General features: G+C 38.9%; 1 protein-coding gene across 1 annotated transcript in view; it reads right to left on the bottom strand.

Annotated features, from left to right (window-relative positions):
* IQCH (IQ motif containing H) overlaps positions 1-23638 on the bottom strand; it is a gene marked incomplete at both ends in the record, with an annotated part of 65898 nt that overhangs the window by 18016 nt on the left and 24244 nt on the right. The window contains 5 exon segments of the mRNA XM_080351017.1: positions 1254-1374; positions 12952-13143; positions 15022-15294; positions 19379-19554; positions 21850-21933. Coding sequence (XP_080207143.1) covers positions 1254-1374; positions 12952-13143; positions 15022-15294; positions 19379-19554; positions 21850-21933 — 846 coding nt within the window.

Raw genomic sequence — 23638 nt, 5'->3', positions numbered from 1 at the left:
GGTTTTGAGCTGCAGAGGCTTTGCAAGCAGTTCCGAACTATATTCATCCACATGAGAAACTTGGTGTGTAGGTGGGAAGGTTTGTACACAACAGCTTCTAGCACGGTTTCCCACTGGGAAATCACAAAGAAAACTGCTTGTCACTCTGGATTTGCCTTTTTACTGCATATAATGCCAGAACTCAGTTAGGATAAACTAATATGTCACATAAATTGGTTTTATATATGTTAACTGTCATTATTTTTCAAAAGCTTTGAATCATTATCTCTTCCACAGATAAAGACGTATATGAAATGTATATATCCATTATATATAATACAAAACATTGGTAGGGCAGAATCAGCACAGAAATTTACTACTGAACCACAAACACTGCATCTTTTCTGTCCAAAATTTGCCATACAAATATAGGGCGTTAACATGTCTGTGTGAAGCCCGCTCCCAGATGTGCTGATTTTCCAGCAATCAGAGAAGGGTTTTATCTGCGCTGCCTCTTCCAGACAGACCTGGGCTTTTTTTTGGCATCCGAAGGTGCCACGGGAGGATTTAATGCTGGAAGCCCAGCTGAGGGCTCGGCACCACGCAAATAAAAACTCTCCAGCTATCAGATTGGAACTTTGGTTGGAGGGCAAGAAAGAGCAGGGCCATGGGCTGACGAGAGTCTGTGCTGGTCACCGTAAGGGACAATGTGACACCACGTTACGGGTTCTCAGTGATGACACTGCCTGCCTGGAAGGCAAAAACTGGGGAGAAAAAGCTCAGGTCTTCTCCAGGCCAGTTAAAGATTACGAGCACGTTTCACTTCATGCAATGTATGTACAGAGCATCCAGAGTTCACATATCGTTCCCTTCCAGGTTGTATGGGAGAGAAACGGGAGTCTGGCAGCTGTTTGCTCACCAACACCTACAAAAGCTGAAATATTCTCACATTTACCTATGTGCAAACTCACATGCCAGCGTTCCCTGAAGCCCTTTGCAAAGGGTGAGGGCCTCCAGTACCCAGGATTAAAGAGTTGGTGCTTAGTGATTCAGAATCACATAATCTGGGATGAATATAGGTTAAATGCTTGGATAGGACATATGAATGATAGAACACTTGCCTATAATTCATTCGTAAATGAACATTTGAAGCATCATGGAGAAATAATAGGAGATGAATATTTAAATGGGCCCAAGATTAACAAGAATATGGCATACAATATGGTATAATTACTCCTTGTAACACTTAACAGCGACTTTGCAGTCTTATTTACCTTGACTAAGAAATGTTTGGAGGAATTTTTCCCATGTAGGGAATCGTTTCTCATTGACTGGCTGTACGTGCTGTGCTAAAAGGCCCGGCAGCTCCTGGGAGATCTTCACCAAAGCTGGCTCCTGCAGAAACAAATTAAATAGAACCACAAGCAATTTTACTACAGAAATGAAAACTGCTTGTGGGGTGATTAAAAACCAGGCCTCCAACAGGCAAAAAAAAAAAAAAAGAAGGCAAAAAAAATGTGGTTACTGTTTACCCACAGTCAGGAAGCCTTTTTTAATTTTTCTACTTCCTACTCCTCCCTCCTATTGGAAGCTGTCCTCTCAAAGACATACCCCCCCTTCAGTACAGCATCTATTTCATGATAATTTATATCAATAATTTGATGTGGCAACTGAAAATGCTAAGCACATGGTAACTGCTTGGGGATCAATACCAGCAGTCAATAACTTCTACATTGTTTGTATTTTGAAGCTGCACATATTGAAATTGTCACATAGGCCAGAAATAGTTTTACTGATTCTATGTTTAAGCTCTTACATCAAACCAAACACCTTTTAGTTAGTTTAAAACAAAACAAAAAACTAGGAAGAATGATCAACTCAAAGTGTTTCTGAAGCAGGAGATATCCTTTTATACTCTCCAATCTAACCAAAATTCACAAGTGTATTTGTGCTTCTGGTCGAATCTGATGATTCATACTATAGGAGATAAATCAGCTTTTTCTGAGTTTCAGATTCTTTACTATGTTATCACACAAAACAAACCCATTAAATACAGAAACTGTGTTGCTTTTACTGTTCAGAAACGTCCCAGAGCTACAGAAGCATATAAAGTGCAAGGACCCCGACTCTCTTGCTTCAGGCTCCTTTTCTTGCTGCTTCAGAAGCATTCGCTCCTTCCCCTGGGTCTCTTTGCTTCTGTTTTACATCCTCTCTCTTCAGCATCCCAAACTTCAGGAGATGACCGATCATCCTCTGATCCTGGCAATGTCCTAAGCCACATTCATATCATCTTGGGCTTTGGAGGAACGATAAAACCTTATGGCTAAAATTTAACAATAGGAGAAAAAAAATATATCTATTTTTCCAGATCAGCAAACTTGAAGAGATGGGCTTTGTCATGCAGCGCACGATGTGACGTAACCAAAAATACAAATTCAAAATCAGCTTACTGTGATTTATCTGCCAGAATGAGGAGGATGGGCCAATGACCAGGGAATCAACTTTGCATGTAGGAGCCCTAGATATACCTTGTTCCTGAACACAGTCTGCCTGAGACTTCAGGGAAGGGACTTTCTGACTGTGCCACAGCATCTGGCCTTGAAAGGGGGACAATTGCTGTCCCTACCACACATGGAATTGAGAGGAAAAAATGCCTTCAAAATATTGAGGTGCTTAGATAATTATGGTGATCTGGGGTATGTAGGCTCCTGTCATATACAAGAAGAAAAGATACTACAAAATGGTTGTAGTCAGTATACCATAAGCATCATGACCTTAACTTTATGGCAAAACCAAAGGACCACAAAGCCCGTGAGATCCAAGTTCAGAATTTACCAGATTCGGGTCTTGCACTGCTCATTTCCTTAAAACCTCTAAGGAGGAATTCAGGTTTTGTCTGTCTCAGCTGACCAGAACAACAGAGCAGGGAGCAAGTATCAGTTGGCCTTGTCTTGATTTGTATTTGCATTGAAATATTGCTAAGGCAAGAAGTCACGAGACTAGGTGATTCATTGCATGGTGAAAATCAACGCAGCTTTGGAAAGGCGATGTGAGCCATGACAGATGTCACCGAGTTGCTGACTCAAAAATCGTTTTGCGCCTCTGAGCGTGTTCAGCAATACCTCTGTCACACCGAGGCTCATCCCTGAGATCTCATCACTTTGGGTATTGTGCAATTTAAACAGAAACATTAAAAAACAAACAAACAAACAAACAGAAGAAGTCTGCAATGGTTGCCTGAAAGCTTTTGATAAATTACTGGGGAAAAAACTAATAATCCCAGCTGGATGCATGGAAGCATTTGAGAGTGCTGTGACCAAGCTCGTATCAGTAAAAATTAAACTACAGGCATGTGAACTGGGGTAAAATTTCCATGGGAGTTGAGGGCAGCTGCGCCAGCTCCATGGAGAAGTGCTGGGGACGGCTGTGTGTCCTTAAAACAGAATCACAGAGTCCTAGAATGTCTCAAGTTGGAAGGGACCCATAAGGATCACCAAAAGTCCAACTCCCTGTTCCTCACAGGACTACCTAAACAAAACCATATGACTAAGAGCATTGTCAAGATATTTAGAATCATTTTGGTTGGAAAAGACCCCCAAGATCTTCGAGTCAAACTGTTCCCCCACCCCTGGCACTACCCTATGTCCCTGAGAACCTCATCTCTGCCTCGGAACCCCCCAGGTCCCTCAGCTGCTCCCATCACACTTGTGCTCCAGCCCCTTTACATTTGAGATCCCTTTGTAAGTTTTTATACCAGATTTTGGAAATAACAACCCCAGTTTACCTGCACAAGAGCCCCAGCTTGACAGAAGCCTGCCCTGACACAGAGCAGAAGAGAGACTTGGCACTTGAGTCTTGAGCACCAGACCATCTCTCTTTGGACAGAGTTGTTTTCAAGGCTCACACATGGCTATGAAAGAAAGCTCCATAAAGTGGCTGCAAAATAGAGCAGAACTTTCAAACTTTACCATGTACCGAAGGGCACAGGTACCTGGCTCACAAAGAGGCCATTGGTAAGACACAAGTTCTCCATTCACCTCATCTACACATATAGTAACGTTGTGTGCTGGTACTCGCTGTCCATGTGATGGATGTTAGACAGGCAAGACCGTGGTACTAATAACTAACCCAAGAAAATCTGAAAAATGTTCTTGACATCAAACCCAACATGTGTATGTAACACTTAATGCCATGATAATCAAGGTGTTCATGGGAGGGAGTCAGGCAACCACTTTTTAAAGAGCAGCACCTGGGATTCTAGTTAAAGGGGTTTTTTTGCAACTCTAAGCTCTAAAAAGGCAATAATCCTGATTATAGGGAGTTTTAGTAGGCAAATTCAAGCCCAGATCTAACATTCACTCATGAAGTCAAACCTTTTAAAAGGAGCTGTGCTTGGTAGGCTAATTTCATTTAAATTGGACGGTATCTCCAGCAGAGTTTACCAATGTTTTGTCTCTTGATGTGGCCCAAACCAATTCAGAATCATAGGCTCAATGGAAACAGAGCATTTGTTCAAATCTTTCACCTGATGTTTCTTAGCACCAGTAAAAAAAGAGCAGCCCAAGTACTGGTTACGTCATGGAGAAATCTTTCAATCTATCCAAATCTGCTTTGCACCTTTTTATAACAATGAATAAATATTACACCTTTTTTCCTCAAGGATAAAATAATTCCTCACCCTTCTGCAAGCTGAATTTTGAAAGGCTTTCTTAGAATGGCAGTTGCAATAAAAAATTAGGACCAAACATGGCACATGTTGAAGGCATTGGTAGGAAATCTACTTGAGACATCAGTCACAGAAAAGCCTGTTGAGAAGATAAGTAAATAAATAGAAAGAAGAAGTAGACATAGAAATAGGAAGAAAGACCTGGGGACAGAAAGAGGCTGCGGAGCAGAATGCGTGAGAAAGACTTAGGGCTTTTTAGCTAAAAATCAGATTGAAAGGCAATTATTTAGACCTTGCAAGCAAATAGAGTGAAGAAAGTAACTCCAAATAAGTAAAGCTGCCTGGGCCAGAGAAGAATAAAATCAGCAGAGAGATCCTCAGCAATACAAACTGCCACAGCTCTGCTCAAGTCAATGAAGCTGTGGCAATTTATGCCACTTCAATGGCACTATGACAATTCATACCATTTATACCTTGTATCCTTTACACTGCGATCAGTGGAGCTCTGATAACTTATTCCAGCTGCCTTGGCATGAATTGGTCCAGTGCGGCTTATTCTGATGTTCTCAGCGTCGCCAGCAAACGCGGTTATATTGGAAGAGGCCAGTGACTCTCCAAATAACCGTCATTATTTCCTATTTTGAAAATTAAACCAATTTAACATTTTCTTCTAATTCAGACAGGTACACGCTGGCCAGAACCACAATCTACTGCACTGAACAAAACCATTTGAGAGGTTTATAAAAATGGAAATGTTTTTGGAAGCGATACACTGTGAATACCCTATCTGCTCAAAGTTTGCATCCTGATTTAAAGCCCAGGCATTTAATTGTTAACTGCAAATTTTAAAATTAAAAAGTGCCAATTTTGCTTCCACGAGCTGGAAAAGTATGTTCTGATAGAAGGTAACATCATGTAAAACAGCCATCATTACCAAGTAACACAAATGTTTTTTGTATGTAAAATTGCTTTGTAAAATATTTGCTCCATCTGCTGAAAGTAGCAAAGACAATTTTCCCCGATAGCTAATGGCCCATTTCAGCTGGATGGCAAGCGATTCACCGGGGCTGCGCCTTGCATTAAGCAGGATGGCAAAAAACAGCGCGCAGAATTCTCCACTTATGCCGTATTATCTACTCGCTGCTTCCCGAGAGCCCGTCCCTCATTATCGCGGCCTTCGCCGTGGATCAGCACACAGGACCGGGGTTGCTTTGACTCAAGAGGCTTTTTGTTAAAGCGAGGCACATATGCTATGCTTCAATACAAGAGCACAAAACAGCCACTTTCCCTGACGACAAGAACAAGGAGGTTAGTTCTCTTTCAACTTTCCAGCACTTAAACTGCTGTTCCTTTTTTTCACACCACATGGGGCCACGGTTTTCTCTTCGGGCTCATGCTGGCACTCCACACGCTGAGGATTTCAATATATAAAGATCAAGCACTTATTTTAATTCTAAATCCAACTACATACACACACACACACAAAAAGCAAAAAAAACCCCACTGGCCTAATCCACCCCCCCTCAATTGCCTGTTCCATTGTAGACTTTGCTATTTGCCATTCCTCCATTGAGAAGCGCGTGTTTACATTGTGCCCCCAACTCCTTCAACATCTGCTAACAGACCAATAAAAAATAAATAAACCAGGATTGTTTAGAAAGAGATCCTTTCTATTTCCTCCAAACACTCCTAAACAGGCAACGGCAATATGCTGCCAGATCCCTTTTTGTCTCAGAAAACAATATACGCGGAGAATATAGAATTGCTACAGCCTGTGCTACCAAAAAACAGACAGAAAGAGGATTTTGAATCTCTGTGAGCTTGTCAAATAATTTTGCGTGTCTATGCACAGCATGTTAGTTTGAGGTTAGGATAAATTTATTAAATGGTTTGCTTTTTCAATCAAAAAAATACTGCATTGCTATTTTATGCATAAAAGCATGTCCTTTGCAGGGCTGCAGCACTCTTCTTTCAAGGTTCCCTGCAACTACCTTCAGAGCAAAGAAAATGTAACATAATTGTCATAATCTTAAAAAAAAATCTCTTGTTAAAAAACTCATGTTTATTTTAAATGCGGCATTTGTAAATTCAGGACATTGGGATGTTAATCCTCATACAAAATAAGTAATATTTGAATGAGACTTGTCTATATTTGAATGAGATCTCTGCAAATGCATAGACAGTACAGATGCCCTCAGATTAATAACATTTTTCTAATGATTTTATTTTTCTCTGTTTCAATCTCTGTAAATTTTGTTTGCTTTTGTTCACTTGCCCTCCTTTCTGGCTCATATCTCTAAAGAAAGGATTCTAATGAATTCCAAAAATCTGATTTCAAAAAGAGAAAAGACATCATATAGACAATCCCTGTCACTTCCCAGGAATTTTGTCTAAATTGCCGAGCGGCAGTGCTAAAGGAATTGTCAGACAAAACCTGCATTGCGTTTCACAAACACCACACGGCTAAACTTCTTTCATTCGTAGAGTTGCCTCTGTGCTACTTTTTGGATTTTAGCAAAACAAACATTTTTAAAATAATCCAAGCAGGCATTTTATTGGCTGCAATAACATTAACGGATTTCAGATTTCTTTAGTGCTCTTGCTTTATCCTCTCCTTCCACGCTGTTATTGCGGCAAACTGGCACTTAAATTCAATTGATTCAAAATATTCAGGATCCATATGGCCTCAAACCCTGGAGCTGAAGTTCTGATATTGCCTCACTGCTGTTTTCCAGCATTTGCCTCTACTCCAGTCCCCAGATGGTGGAAGTAACATTTAAACCTCCTTTCCTCTGCCTTGTACAATAGACCTTGGCACCATTTCAACTGTTTACTCCGGTAATTAACAGCACTGATACCACAACAATTACAACTCCTACAATCTTAACACAATAATGCTATGAATTAGTGAGAGCTAATGGCTGGAAGGTATAGTGGTTCCAGACTGCGAGATCTGTGCATTTTTAGAATAAAATAAAAGGTACAAACAGCACGCTTGCGGTAGACAATGATTACCTAGTAATTAGTTTACACAAAGCTTCCTATTTAATGGCAAAACGCTGTAATTAACGCGTGACAGAAAATCAAAGGGTACTTTGTAAGCATATGAAAAATTAACACTGCAGGCCTATAGCTTTATGTACTGATTAGAAGCATATTAAATCAATAGGACATACAAACCCACAGCTTGCATATCTGATTATCTAAAGTCTTAAGAATGGATATCATGGCTTTAAATTAACCAAGGGATACAATTATCCTGCTTTATTTTACTGAGGATTTAAGAGTCACCTGAAACATCACTATGACAGCATCATAGATATATTAATAAACTGAATAAGAGCACTACAGTCTGTTCACAGAGACAGTGAATATTTAAACTATTTAGGATATATTGCTGACAGAGCATTGCCCATGCTAGAAAACAACCTGCAACTCTATTGCTTTATAGCTAATCAGGTTCTTCATTAACTCCTTGGGTTCTCTTTTTTTCCCCTAAGAAACATCCCACCAGCTGGAAGAAATTTTAAAAGCCTGTCAAAATATTGCAAATTGATATTCTGTGGATCTGTCAGAATTTCTGGCTGAAAAAATTACCACACCTGCAATTGCGAGTGTACAAACCCAGCAGCAGAGACGACGTCCCAAAGTCTGCCCGGGGGTTCCTCAGTGTTACACTAACACCAACTCCACTGCTTGCAGTTTATTCTGGTTTCAGTGTTATTTGTGGTGCTACCCCAGAACAAAGCTGGTGGCATTCCAAAAGGTGATGGGAGCGGTGAAAAGGAGAATGGACAGAAAAGAAGGAAAAAAGCAGTGTTGGGAGCTACCCTGTGTTCCCAGGCTGTCAGAAACAACCGCATGCCAGCAATGCCGTATTTCTGAAATTACACCTTTGACAGTATTACGGTTGGTTTTATTTTGATCTATTTACGTCTGTTTACTCTTTACTCTGAATTCTTCAGTAAAGAAGCAAGATGTGATCTGTAAACTTCGGGGTTCTTAACAGGAATGCAATTCATTCAACCAGTAAAGAATATGCTCACAGCTATTTGTGATTTTCAGATAATCACAAAGTTTATCTGTTACTTATTATAGAACTTCTGAAAGTTGAACACTATTTTATTTTTTTAACTTAAAAGAACATCTAGCATTTCACATCATTTTATCTTGGCCTTTGAAACAGTAATTTTCCAAATAGCAATCAATACAAAATCTGCAACCAGTGTCTGAATGTTGCTTTATGCAACTCAGACCAAAAGTCATATTTCCCAGATTTATCACCTTTTGAAAATATGTTGATTTCCTCTTACACATTTTAGCGAATTAACCAAGATATAGTCTGTAAGGAAAAGAAACCGTGACAAAATCCTGTGACACAGCTGGAGGCCGCAAGATTCAAACACTCTAACAGTTAAAACAGGAGGCTGCCCAAGTGTGCTAAATCACTTTTTTCTTCTACAACAGATATTTAATGGAGTGTTTTGAAATGGTTGTGTAGCTTTGGTCAGTTCTAATTGAGAGAATATTTGTTGCCTGTGTTTCTGCATCTTGTTTTAATCTTGTGTTTTCAGGTCTTTTCTTCTTTATCCCCATACTTACCTCCTTTTTGTCTTCAGTCTAATCTTTGTTATCTTTAGGATTGATACTTGATAAACTCACATCATGTTGCTGGTCCTGGTGGTTAATTAAGAGTTGCAGTGTAATAAAAGGTAATTCTAAAATTAATTTGACTAGTAATTTAACCTAGTGATTTAGATACTATTTAGAGTTCTATAGTTATACACAGGAAGGGATCTCTGCATAGTCCTGTGTTATTTTATGTAAAAGGGGAACTGTTAAAAGCAGAAAAAAAAAAAAGGGCAACACTATCAGGAGGGTGATGTTATCTTTCCTCTAAAAGGAAGGGAGGATGCAAGTGTTCTGAGAGTCTGAGGTGGCATTTTGAGCCCCAAGATTTGGAGTCGGAGACCAGGAGACATCACAGACTTTGACAAAAGTTCAAAAAGAAACAAAAGCACCAAATAGACTTCTGTAGACCACTTTTCCACCAGTGTCCATCTGGAATTCTGAGGGGCATCTGAGCAACTTTCTCCAAGGTCATGAAAAATGGCTGGATAAGTTCTGCTTAGCCCCCAGTCTTGTCTCTGATGGTGCTCACAAGTGGATGCCCAGGAAAGAGCATTTAGACAAGGTTCTTAGGACATGGTTTAGTGCTAGAGTGAGCTTACATTATGGTTGGACTCGATGATCCTGAGGGTCTCTTCCAACTGAAATGATTCTATAATTCTGTTCTATGAAAGGATGAAATCAGAGTCAGCGTTTCCGTTCCCCAGATACTCTCCCACAACCTCCAACAATTTGCAACTCAGAATTCCTCTAAGCCAGAAACTGTCAGCGATAAGAGTCAATAATTTTCCATGAATTTATGCAGTTTTCCAGTAAGGGTCCATTTAAGTATAGGTGAGATTTTCCAAAAACGGACCTGCTGGCTTTCAAAAAGAGTGAGCCACCAAGCTTCTCAGCGTACTTCGGAATACCAGAGAATAATAAGCATTGCAGACATCTTTCTCTAGGTATTTTTCTGCTGTGCACGGACTGAGTCTTTAACTGGTACAGAAAACAGGTTGGCAAATCATCCTCGAATGGCACAAGAGCATTTCACACAGCACATAACGCCTTACATGCACATGTTAAACAGTTCAAAATCTTATTTCCTCCCTACAGTAGTAATTCACATCGCAAGATACAATTAAACTGGTAAGGTGTCTCTACTTACTGATGTTTTTGCTCATAACTGAGGCCAGATCTTGATATTCTTTAGCAAACTGAGGAACGTCTCCACAAATGGCCTCACAAGTGCCAAATGTGCATTTGTGGAGGCAGCAGTTGTCTCAATATTGAATATTATTAGAATCTGGGCCTCGGGATGAAATTTTTTCTCTGCTGACAGACATCAGCAATGCCCATTGGCATGAAGGCCTTGCCGAGACATTCAGCATAGTTTGTGAATTCAGCCCTTTACTCAGCTGCAAAATAATTGTTCAGATAACTCAGATGCTGCATTAACAAGGTAAAATACATCGATAATCCTGTCTTGCATTTCTGTTTGCCCAATGTTATCTTTGAAATGAGGAATCTAAAATCAGTCTCATTTTTAGATGGAATGGATTTTTACACAGTTCAAACTCACGAACTACATTATTTTTAATCTGTTGCCTACTACATACCAATGAGGAAAATCTGGGTATCGTGTCTTAAACTGCTATGCAAATGAAGCTATTTGTAAGTATTAACATAATATAGTGCTTACAGTCATATTCTCATTTCTAATAATTCTACCAGAATGGAGAGTCTTTTCACTGTACTCTTAGCCTGCAGGATAGTCTTTCATCAAGAAGCTGAATTTTTCAATAACCTGCCAGCATCCGTTTTCTATGTGGCAGCCTGTGCCGTTGACACAATGTCTTCATTATCAAAAGAAACAGGTCTACATACTGTAATAGGACATTAAAGCATGCCTCTGCTCATAAACTAATGCTTTGATGTTTAAAAGTGTATTCCTTAACAAAGGATGATTTTAATCCTCAGCTCTCAATGGTAACACTCATTGGAGACTGCAATTCATTATATATAAAAAAGGTCTCCTGTTCTACAAAAGAGGGCTAAACTTGGAAGGCAGAAAAACTTGAACACACATATTCAAACAAGATGCTCAAAATGCAGCAAGTTTCATGTTTTGCCCAAGCCCACCTTCATACTGGTCTGGATTTATGGAAGCTTTTCTACTGGCTTTAGGAAATTAGGTAAAATACATTATTCCGAATAGATTTTCCAACTTCTAACACATGGTTGTGTTCAAGGGCTTCTAATGGGTTAATTCCTGGTTGCATCAAAGCTCAACATAAATGCAGCATAAAAGGGAAACCAAAGAATGCCAGTTATCACTGTGTCCTTTATGCAGAATCACTTGGCCGTGAAATAATTGAAAAGCCACAGAAACACGAACACTAATGTTAACACCAGGTAACACCACTTATACAGGGAATTTATACCAGGAAAGAACTAACTAGAACTAGTCCCATGGGCTCAGAGGTTGGGAGCAGGAGCTAGATAGATGAGTTTCATGTCCCAGAGAGCTCACTGGCCGGAGATGCTTCTGCTGGCATTTCACTGCTCGACTTGCACCGAGCGAGGGATCTTTAGCACATCAGAGAAATTAGCCCTTCGGCTTTATACAATAAGCTCTATTTTATAATGTGGAATTATTTGGTAGTTGTCAAATGCAGCAGAACTGTAATCAGCATAATTTGAAATTTTAATATACAATATAATTCAATCATACAAAAATTTCAAACCCGTTTTGACCGAATTAAAAAAAATCAAAAGAGCTATAATGAGTAGTTTATGTAAATTAAACAATTCTTTCTGGATACATTCCTTCTGGCTTTAAAACCATTATATGAGGAATGAATTTGGCACAATATACGGAAATATCAAATGCTTATTGAAATTAACACATTTAAATACCAATGAATATTTAAACTACAAATAATTCTCTGAATGCCAGAACTAATGAAGTCTGGTTTCATATGGATTTTTTTGTGGTTGAAATGTATCATCTTACAGCTTCTCTCCATCATGTGGATTCTTTGGAATCTACTAGTGCCTGAGTTCATGCTCTACCGTTTCCCTCCATTGGGTATTTTGGGAATCTCTCTCCTCACCTAAACACCCTCTGTAATGAAACAGGCAGGAGTCTAATGATCTCTGAGACCTCAAGTGTTCCGGCATACACAGCTGAAAAGAGCTAACAGGTTTAAAAGTTATTAGTGAGGAAAAATGTACTGAAAAAATAATCCTTAGAAAGCCAGATTAATAAGCAATCAGTTTGTATGTGGCTTCAAATGGATTATTGTTTAACCATATTAGTCCAACGCTTTGTTCCAATAATTCTAGGTTTCTCTGTAGTTGTAAGTGTGAACTGCCTATTTACTTTCATTTATATGTCCTCACTTTGAATAAAAACACTGTGTAAAATGTGCACATTGTTGCATATGAGCGAAGTGTTATGACACCCAACTTATTCCACAGTTGGATGCCAGACATCCATTTATATTTTGGAATATTTAACTGTTTTATTGGAATTATTGTTATCTATTGCTTTGTACAAGCTAGCCTGGGCTCATCAACTCTGACCAAAGTCTTAAAATGAAAGATCAGAGAAAAGATTTACCGTGAGAAAGAAGGCCAGCGGACTATTAAGAAGCCGTGACAACAAGACACCCCACTCCTTCGTTACTCACGTGTGCGCTCTTCTTACTCCACCTCTCAGGGCTGTACCTCTGACGCTCTTTTTGAAGCCAGGGGTAGCATTTCAAATGTGAAATAACATCACAATAGGCAGTGCCATTTCCTCCAGACCCCTCGTTTGCTTTAAACAGCCAGCGCCGCACATCCATATTGTCAACAATGAGCTGGCTGAGAACATGAATCATCTGCAGAGCAACGACAAAGATATTTTACACTATGACAATATTAAATTGTTCCTCAATTTAGACTTCCAGTTCTAAATATCTGGACTTGAAATTTCTTTTTTCTTGGAGATGCTTGTGTTGTTACAGTTCTTTTGGATACTTAGGGAAAACAACCTTCAACATTTTTTGATGAAGAATCTATGGCCTTTGTCCTTTATTTGAGTCCACCAAACCACACCCTTCAGTGGTCGGTGAAGCTGTGATCTGCAGAGAGAAATTTGCTTGTCCAGGTTTTTGTCTCATCAGGATTTTAGGTTTTGGATAATCAGTATTGCTCAATAAATGTTTGTGATGGGAAATGACAAGGGATGGACTCCACGATTTGCAAAATCTGAGGAACAGTTGTGCCAGATTCTAACACCAGCCAAAACATCTGTGAAATTTTCCTACTGGAGAGTACATTATGTGGTTATAAATGTACGAAGGAGTTACCAAGCAGGCTTTATAAAAATGCTAATTATTTATTTGTGTATGTATACAGATTTAAATGACTTTAAAATGCCTTCTGCCCAGCTGGTGTAGGATGCAATTAGCTTCTTAGAAACTGCAAATGCCTTTGAACCTGGTAAAAGTGTTATCAGATCTTGTTGCATTGGCCTTCTGCATTTTTACAGAGGGACTTTTGTTTCTTTTTAAAAAATGATAACCTGAAATACAATTACACGTGTGTTCCAGCTGTTATTACTTGTGGCTTTTGAGAATCGCATAAATGTGTTTTTCTTGATGACTCCCCTACAGTAATGGAGAAAGATCAATAATATTGTAAGGACTGTACCAATCACACAGAATTATGTGGTATCTTTAAGTGAAAATTGAATTGTGCTTTAACATAGTGTCACCTTGCTTTGATTATTTAACCTAAAAATGTCAATATTTCATACAAGCAAACAACAGAAGTAGAACTTCCATAACACTGTAGTATGAATCAAAAATATTAGATCCAGATAAATTATTTAACAATAAATCAAAGAGTTGTTTTTCAAATCATTGATCATATATTCATTTCATCTACTATAGAAGTTGCAATATATTTACGTAGCTCAGATTGTTTTCAGTGGTAAAGATGATTAATAAAAAGCAAAGCACTGTGAAAAGCCTAAGAAGTGCCTAAGAAGTAGGAATTCCTGCAAACCATGGCACTGGTTATTTTCCTGTATGAGATGTAGCAGCACCATAAGCATATTTTTTTAAAAAGTCAGTACCTGTCATACTTAGATTATTGCAAAATCAGTGTATAAAATGTAATACTGAGGCATTGAATAAACATATGTAAACAGAACATAGTACAGAAAAGTTTTGTGCCTTGTAATTTTAGTTTAGTAATATCTTGTTCTTTTTTACTGGTCATGCTAACAAGACAGGTGAATTTAGCAGTGGGAAGCCAGGTATGAGGTGAAACTCCAGTTGCAGATATGCTCAGTGAACCTCAATTTGAACGGATTGACTTCCTAAGGGGAAGGAATTATCCCTTCAATAAATACTAAATTTTCCCAGAAATCCTTGTTATATTTTCAGTCACTGATAACATTCCTATTAATTTCATTGAGACCGTGACTTCATGGAGCAGCAACAGAAACTGTTTGAAGTAACTGAACCAAACGCCCTTACATATCCTCAAAAAAGAACACGAAGAACACCAGAACAATTGTATTACTTCCTGACGAGGATACAAATTGCACTTAATGGGTGAGATACAACCAAAAAAGAAGCAACCTCATACATTATTTAATTAAACCCAGTTAGGGTCTAATCAATGTTATAAATTGGATGAAGTTTGTGTCCTATCGAGCAAAAAGAGGCATCTGCACGTGGACACATCCCGGCCCACGTCCCGCTTACCTGGTCCATGCTGGAGATGTCAGACTCTCCGGGAGGGGTTGGCACACGAGCGCTGGCAAAAATGCGTTTACTTCCAGACTTGGTACTATAGAGATGAGCCACTTCTGGCACCGAGCCCAATATAGGGACATTTAGCATGTCAGCCACTGCTAAATCATCTTTGTGGGGAACCCCTCCTATAATGTAGGCATCTCTGCTCTGGAGAAGAATTTTTATTTTTTGGATTGTCTTGGGACTGTACTTCAGTTGAGTGGCCAGGCACATGTGATGCTTCTGTATAAAGATAACATTATTCTTGTTAAAAGGTGTTCTTCTCTGTTCCATGAACCTAATTTATAACATTGCACACGATAAATACATTATTAATAGCAGGCTGGGTTATGACCTATCCTGTAGCTTAGCAGTTTAAATTGATAAAAGCTGTTGGGGTGAGGCTCCATAATCGTGCACATCTTTAGTGTGTTGGAAATGGGCTCGCTGGGAATAGAACTAATTACTACACATCTGTATTTATTTGATCCATGTGGAATTACCCTTCTGTCAGTCGGCAGAGAGGCTGGTGGCCTTTGGATAATAGTGATTCATCTCAGCAACACTTCTGGCATGGTTTAACTCTAAAGCTCCTAAAAATCAATACAAAAAAGAAGAAAAACCCCTATAGCAGAGATGGTATTTCACCATACAGTTCACCAGTATTTTAAGCGATTGTCTGAGAATAAAACACTTTGATTTACAAAAGCTTTCACTGATCACATTAAATTACCAGGAATATACATTTCCATTACACAATAGTTCTGATAGTTCATGTGAACACAGCTGCAGAGCACTCAAAGAGAGGGTGGGATTTTGTTGTTTAAAATAAAGGGGTCTCAACTTCAAGAAATTTTTCATTTCTTCTAAAAAAGAAGATCTATTCTGAACAAAGCTACTCACGACATGCTATAACCTCTAAACTTATACTAAGAATATTGGTCATAGCAGGTGAAACCTCAAAACTATTTTCTACAACATATCCGATGCATGGCCTGCAGATAACCTGATTATCTTTCCAAAGGTATAGAGGCACCCCAAGGTTGAGACAGACAGGGATGGACATTATACAGCAATAGTACAGATACCTCCACTGCCATAAATTGCCATAAACAAATAGTTGTAACAAGAAGGAAATCTTCCCATTGAGATTTCATCTAACTTAAGCCCTAGTCAGGAAAGTAAGTACTCCTGGATTTGCCAGGAATTTTCAGGAGAACCCAGAGTATTTTCCTTCAAAGTCCTTGACTGGAGAACCCAGAATGTTTCCCCTCAAGGTCCTGGATGCTCCTTCAGAGGGGCTGAAGTATAAATCCTGATTCTACTACTTGGATGATGATGACAGCGGAAAAGGAAATGGGAAGCCCCTGGAAGTGGATAAAAGGAATCCCCTTTTGTCAATACCAAACACACAGCTCCAAAAAAAGCACTCAAGTTTCTCTGTAAAGAAATCAGACATACTGCAAGGAAAGTGAGGATATAAGTCAGAAAAATTAGATACTCTTCAACATTCTAGTAGGAAAAAGGGAGTCACAGAAGTGTAAGGGCAAAAAGAACAACAAACAAGTTTCCTGGAGCCTTTTCCTTCTGTCAGTTTGAAAACTGAGACTCTTCATGTTCCGATTGATTTGTTCCCTCTCTCCTGAGCGTGGTACAAAAGCAGGAGATGGCCCGTTCAGTTGGGCTTGTGGCCGTGGAGAGAACAGGATCAATTTCCAGCCCCGGTCACTCACTCCCTGGGGCCACGAGTGGTGATGTAGGGGCGAGATTTGCTTTGTGTCTCTCAATAATGGATTTTACAGTTAATTAAGGAGTGCAGGAAACAGGCTGTAAAATCTAGTTCATTCCTGCTCCAAGTGGTACAGCTGCCATGATATACAGTTGTGCGAGTGAAAGCAGGTAAAAGCAAAACTGAGGAATCCTCAGAATTCCAGCACAACTGCACAAAATAGTGGTTGGCAGGTTAACCAAAAAGCCAGTTCTTGGTTCTCTCAAACCTGTTGATTTTTTTATAAACTTCTCAGGACCAGAGAAGTAACCCTTGGCATCAGTTTTACTATTAATATGATGAGCAAAGTTACCACTCTGCTGTTTCAATGTGCAGCTAGTGGAGAATCAGGGTAGGGTCACCCTTTGTTAGAAGTGTTTCATGTTGCACCTGGATGCACTGAGTCACAAGAGGACACTCTAACAGCCAGCAGCTGTCTAAGGGGACAGGGGCATTTGGACACCCTTTTCTCACAGGACTACGTGTGTCTGGTGTCTTGCAGATTTTCCTTCCATCCAGTTCCATCAGAATATCCAGGAAACCGGGCAAGGCTGATTTGTGCTTCTAGAGTTGCTCAAAGGAGCCTGCTAAGGTGGCCTTCAAGCCAAATGTTCACATATTAGGAATATATGTAGATAGATTAGGTACAACAAAAGTTTTTCATAAAAGAAACCATAACCCTTACAGACGAAATGACAGCTAAATCCACAGTCACTGAAGCCAATGGGTGATGATGATCAGTTAAGAGCACAGATTCCTCTCCTCACAAAAGATACATTTCTTGGACACATTAGTTGATAGATGGTAAAGAACATATGCTCAATGAAAAGAATGTAGGTTGAGGATTTTGCATACGTTGCACTGTGCTGAAGAGCCAAGGGGATACCTCAGCCTGGTGTCAGGTAAAACCCATGATTGTAATTGTTAGGTCCCTTAATCAGGGCATGTAAACATTTCCCAGTAAATCACAGCTGCACAATAAATTTTCACAAAGCTGTTCACTCTTTTCTTTCTGGAAAAGAAACTTTGTTTGGAATATTTCAACAGAAATGGGAAGAGGGAAGGCTATACACAAGAGATGCATGCTTGAAAACAACCTGCTTCTACAGCAAAACTGCTTCAGCCAAATCACCATGACCAAAATAGTCCATGAGAGAAATGTTCCATTCCTGGACAGCCTGTCCGGGTTTAGCACATTTTTATCCATAATATGATGTGTTCTAGACAATATTTTTAGGATGTTTTATGTGGAATGCTTATTAAAGCTTCCAATATTTGATAGGTATTGCTGAAAAAATAAGCAGTATCCAGATGGAAAAAAACCCTCAGCTACAATTGTCAAACTGCAATTTAAGAAGTAAAAATATATCACTGGTATTTATCAAGGATTTACCACCCCAATAATTTAACTTCACAAGGTGAAGGCCCAGCACAGGCAGCTCTGATTCTTGTATGTTTCTAGTGTTGAGATAAAAGCACAATGCTAAAGCAAAGCCAGCTCCTAAAAACACAAATATTATCTCTTGATGCTTTTCCTCCAACTTCAGAGAAAACATAACACATTCATATCTACAGAATTCATTTGAACTATGGCAAAACTATCAGTCAGCTCCGACTCGGGGCCCCTCCATATACAGCGAAAGAGCTGAGCACTTTTCTCACATAGATGTTTCCAGACTATTTCAACAGAAAAGGATTCATCCACACATGCAAGTGTTTTGCTGAACAGCTACTATAGAACTACATTTGAAAAGCAACACATTTACAAAATATAGAAAAGCTTATTTACCTTCTGAAGCCATTAGTTTGAATCAGTATATGGTACAACAAATAATTGTTCAACAAAATAACTAGAAGAGGGTTATTAATATAGATTAAAAACAAGAGCAGGGCTTTAAGCATAGACCCTGGAGATACAAACGGACCCCTAAGTTTCATAAAAATAAAATCTCAGCTAAGACACTATAAACTGAATATGTACAATATAAAATTATTCTCCACTGCAGATAATCTTCACTGCACTGTAGTATTTTCAGAAACATTGTGTGTAGTGTACATTCATTAAAATCTCTTTTTAGACCATGGACCACATGGATTTAAAACTTACTTGACAGGTTTAGAACTAATATTTCTGTATTATCTAACCTATGCAGTTTTAAGTTCTGTTCTTTAAGTAGTTCTGAATTGGATTTAATTAAAAGAACACTACAAACACACAGATGATTGAATACTGGGCTGCCTGGAGATGAAGTTTGAGTAATAAGAATGGTTTACTGATATGATTTGCTTAGAGATATAAATCTATCAAGTTCCCAGTCCCAACTATATAGTAAGAAGGGACAGTGGTCTACAAATAGCCAATATAGGACTATCTCAACTAAGTCTATAAAACTAAACCGGGATATTTATTTCCAATGCTCTAACTAGTAGTCTAATCAGTAAAGCCCTTAAACTTGCAGTAATATTTCACTGATGTGTACCAGAGCGTTACAAGTTATAAAATTTCCAATTTAATTTTACTGCATCCCTCAAGCTGTAGTAATTAGAAGACAAACTCACAGGGAAGCTGTTTATAGCTTCAGGGGTGAGAATTTTGAACCTGTCCTGCAGGTCAGCCATGTCCTCAGGGTTCCCAGATCTAACAGCTGCCTGCAGACCCAGGAGTTTATTGTAATATCGCAGTAACTCCTCACTCAGCTGAAGGGGGCAGATGTAGATGACGTCCACGTTGGCATCTAAAACAAAGGGGCACAATGTTCATTACTGGAAGAAAGGTAGAGTCTATTCAGAACAGCAATCTGAGAATTCTTGATCATTTGCTAACAAATAGCTTGCCTAAAAAAAACCCACTGAAAATAAAAATGAGATCCGTAATTCCCAACTCTTAGTGGTTTAACTGCTTTTTCTGTGCTTCAGCATTTCTCTGAAGACAGGTCAGCAACCCAAGGAAATAGCTAGTTTTCAGAATTCAATTCTGCAGAACATATTGGGGGCAGAATTTTGCAAGTGTTGCAGGGGGATTTATATGCACGACTCACATTAACATCAATGGGAATTGCACACTGCTTTAAAAAAACATATCCCATTAACTTCAGTAAATTATAAAACTGAGCAGTTAAGTTTAGGAAAATGATGAAATTCCCTTTTCATACACTGCCTGGATTTTGTGCGGTCTCTTCCTATTCTTGTCCTGTCCATACAAAAGCTCACGGCAGGATACCATTAATAACTATTGCTGAGCGCGTGAGTGTGCAGATTAGCCAGTTAAATACCACAGTGTGAAAATCTGTTTTTCTGCATGTAAAACAACTTGGGCTGAAAGACAGTGTATACACAAACACTTAGAGGTGAGAAAGTGGCATTCTTTAATATACACTGGTTTGGAAAATTTTAACTACTCTGCTCCTCTAAAATATTAATGTAAGAGATGAGTTAATGAATTAATGGGCCTTGCAACAGCAATAGAATATGCTGCCAAAAAGCACTGCTAGGTTTTGATCCAGCTCCTGCTGAAATGGGTAGGAAGTCTTTCATTGTCTTCACTGGGCACAGGAACAAGAGCCTGGAAAGTGCCAACTGCTCCCACACGGGAAGGAATCAGAGGCAGAGCACGTATTGGACTAAGGAAACCCTGAGCCTCATGTTGGAATAAAATATCCCACATTCACTTGATCTAAAAATGTAAGGCCAGAAGCTCAACTGAAGCATTTTAGTAGAACAGCATCTGACAATCAGCCCTGTATCTGAAGCTCCAGAGCCTACATATATATATAAAATACAATTCATTATCGTATAAAATTTTAAAATAATTAAAAGAACAGTTCATTAGAACTGGTAGTCAATACTCTGTTGTTTTTAAGCATTTACTCAGAGCTGTAAAACAAGCCTGAAAATTTACCAGCTATGGTACGAAAAGACTCCTCGCCAATATAGGCTGTGATGCTGAATGGACTGCACCGTCAGAAATGGAGAAGCCCGAGAGAAATTGTTGAATAAAATGCTGCAACACATTTTACTACTCTTAGAACTGCCCTATAAAGAGATATACAAGTCTGCATTGGACACGGTGGGGCTCCAGAGACAGATTAGCTCATAGCAGATTACAACAAGCAAGGAAATCCTCTGGTACTCTAAAGAAAAGGAAAATCAATATGGTAAATATCAATGCTCTTCTGCCAGGCACAGGTAAAGCATCTGATCTAGTTAATAATTTAGGTAATGTTTAACTAGTTTGTGTCTTACTCATGGTCTATTTTACAGTAGAACCAATTTTCATGTTCACAGATTTAAAATGAGAAAATGCCTGTTCAGTGTGTTGACTTTATCCCTTTAAGTTTGTAACTATCATTTTAGAAACAAACAAAAAATCTATGTTAAAAAAATAAAACTATTGCAGAAAAACACTATTAGTGCCTAGATAATATATAAAGGCAATTACATTATTATTTTAGGCAACTGTAAATTTCTGGATCTAATATATTTTTGTTACGAACTTACTAAGTGGTATTTATAAAATAATAATGATACTGAAATATACATGAATCATGTAAAGCATGTCATTCCAGGGAGCCAATGAAGTTGGTCGCTGACAAATAATGTTCTTCACTGCTCTGCTTAACAGAGGACTGTCATTCTAGGAAAAACTTTTCAATGCATGTGTTTTGCCTCATTTACTAATTAAAAAAAAAAATCAGTTTAAATAAGGGCTTGCTCTTTTCTAGCACATCTCTCCATATGAGCCTGAATGAACACTAGAATTAGCTACCTAATTTTGTAGAACACTAAACACTTTTGATCATTTGTGGTGCTCAGCATGCCCCAGGGTGAGGCTGCTTTACCTTAGCACAGAGCTGGCAAGAGTCAGCATTGTTCTTCTTATGAATAACATGGGCAGGAGCAAGTGCCGTAGCAGATAAATTACTTTGAGCTTATCTTTTCTCTATATTTAACACTAATACAAAATGTCCTCATCGGACATTCTACGGGCAAATAACAATCAAAAAAGAGGCAGCCAACAGCTCATAACGTACCCAGTATGTCACACAGCCTCCCCATCTGCAAGTTCTGCTGGAGAGCGAGATTGGGAATATGCTCACGGGTGCACTGGGAATAGCCTGGAAAACAAGTAAAGCCCCCCCCGCAACCTGTCTTCAGAAAACCCATGATACATTTTTGAAAGAAATCCGAATTTTGGATTAAAAAAAAGCTGTAATAAAAAGATTTTAAATCCCAAATGTGTTATAACACTAATTACATCAGCTGTATGAATTTACTTCTATTAGTAAACTGATGTAACATCATGTTTTTATGTCATGATATTTTAAATACAGACCTAAACATTCCAGAACTATAGAGCTTTATAATTTAAACATGTAGACTGAGTATTTTGAGTCTTCTACATTGCTGGATTTTTTTTTTTTTTAACAGTGAAAAAAAATGACACCATCGTGAAGGAAGAATCCTGGTACGTTTCATCTTTCACACAGATAAAAGGCACCAAAGCCACTTCATTAAGGAGTTGTCGCAGTGATACCTGATCATTTGCTGCAGAGGAGGAATGAGGGGCAGCCTGCCTGAGCTTGGCTTATCTAGTTAGGGACAGACTTCCAACTGATTGCACATTCACATTCCAAAAGACTGCAGTAAATGCCGTGACCGCTGTGACTATAATCTCTAATCCTGTAATTTTTAAATTCAGCTAATTCTAAATTAATCAGTGTGTATATAGAAACACACACTGTGCAACATGAGTTGCGAGTCACAACAACTGTGACTGAATCCATAAGGAAGTTCAATGTAACGTTCAGCATAAAATCCCACTTGATCCACTAACAAAATCCTCACAACATTTCACATTTCTGCACATTTCCAATTATTGGAAAGTAGCTTATTTCCCTACTCTAAACTGTCCTCTTCAAAATACATGTGCTTTTAAGAACTAAATGGAGGCAGAAAAAACAACATGCAAATATCACTTGGAAAATCAGTAATTATTTGAAAGGGATAGTAGTTGAAGTAGCAATCAAAAGTCAGAACTTGCATGTTGCTGTGGTTCTGCAGATACACTAGAGCATCACACCAACTACCACATGTACTTTTCTCAGACATGTTAATAAAACATATTAATTCACAATATATTAGCTGCCACTGACATGACCCCATTAGATGTAATGAGAGGAATATTCACTCCTTTTGAATCATTCACCTTCCGATGGACATTATGAACCACGTTAATCCTCACACCTGATACATTTTGAACATGGTTGCTCAGCTGACAATGCTTATTAAAGGCAGAGGTTTAATATTCCTTTCCTTGCAGTTTACACAAAACTAACCCAAATGAACTGCGTGTACTGTGATCATACTCTATGCATTCTGTATAACCTGTGCCATCATCTCTGGTTTGTTATGTACAGCTGCTCTGTGTATCACTAACATTTTGCTCCACAGCATTTGGTCTCAAATGCACGAAACATTTCAGATAAATTTGCATTTTCCAGAAGCCAAAGCCCCTATTTGGATTCAAAGCACCACTACTTTAGTTGATCTATACCTGCAACCTGGCTAAGTTAAAACTCAAAATGGGGTCTGAAGACAGTGATTGGGACAAAACACTCAAGGATGTGGCTGCTCATTTGCACGAGGCATCAGCGCATCTCAGCAGCTCACTGGTGGGGCTGCTCTGCGGGAGGGGCGACCTTGCAAAGCAACATCCAAGAATTTTGATTTCCGAGCTCAGTGGTACTGACAGGACACCAAAGGCCTTCGTTCCTCCTTCACAGGAGTTTTACGGTCGTGTGTGTGAAATGACTTCAGTGG

Source organism: Nesoenas mayeri (assembly GCF_963082525.1).
Source record: "Nesoenas mayeri genome assembly, chromosome: 11".
NCBI classification, from domain to species: Eukaryota; Metazoa; Chordata; class Aves; order Columbiformes; family Columbidae; genus Nesoenas; species Nesoenas mayeri.
This window is presented reverse-complemented; position numbering and strand designations above follow the sequence as displayed.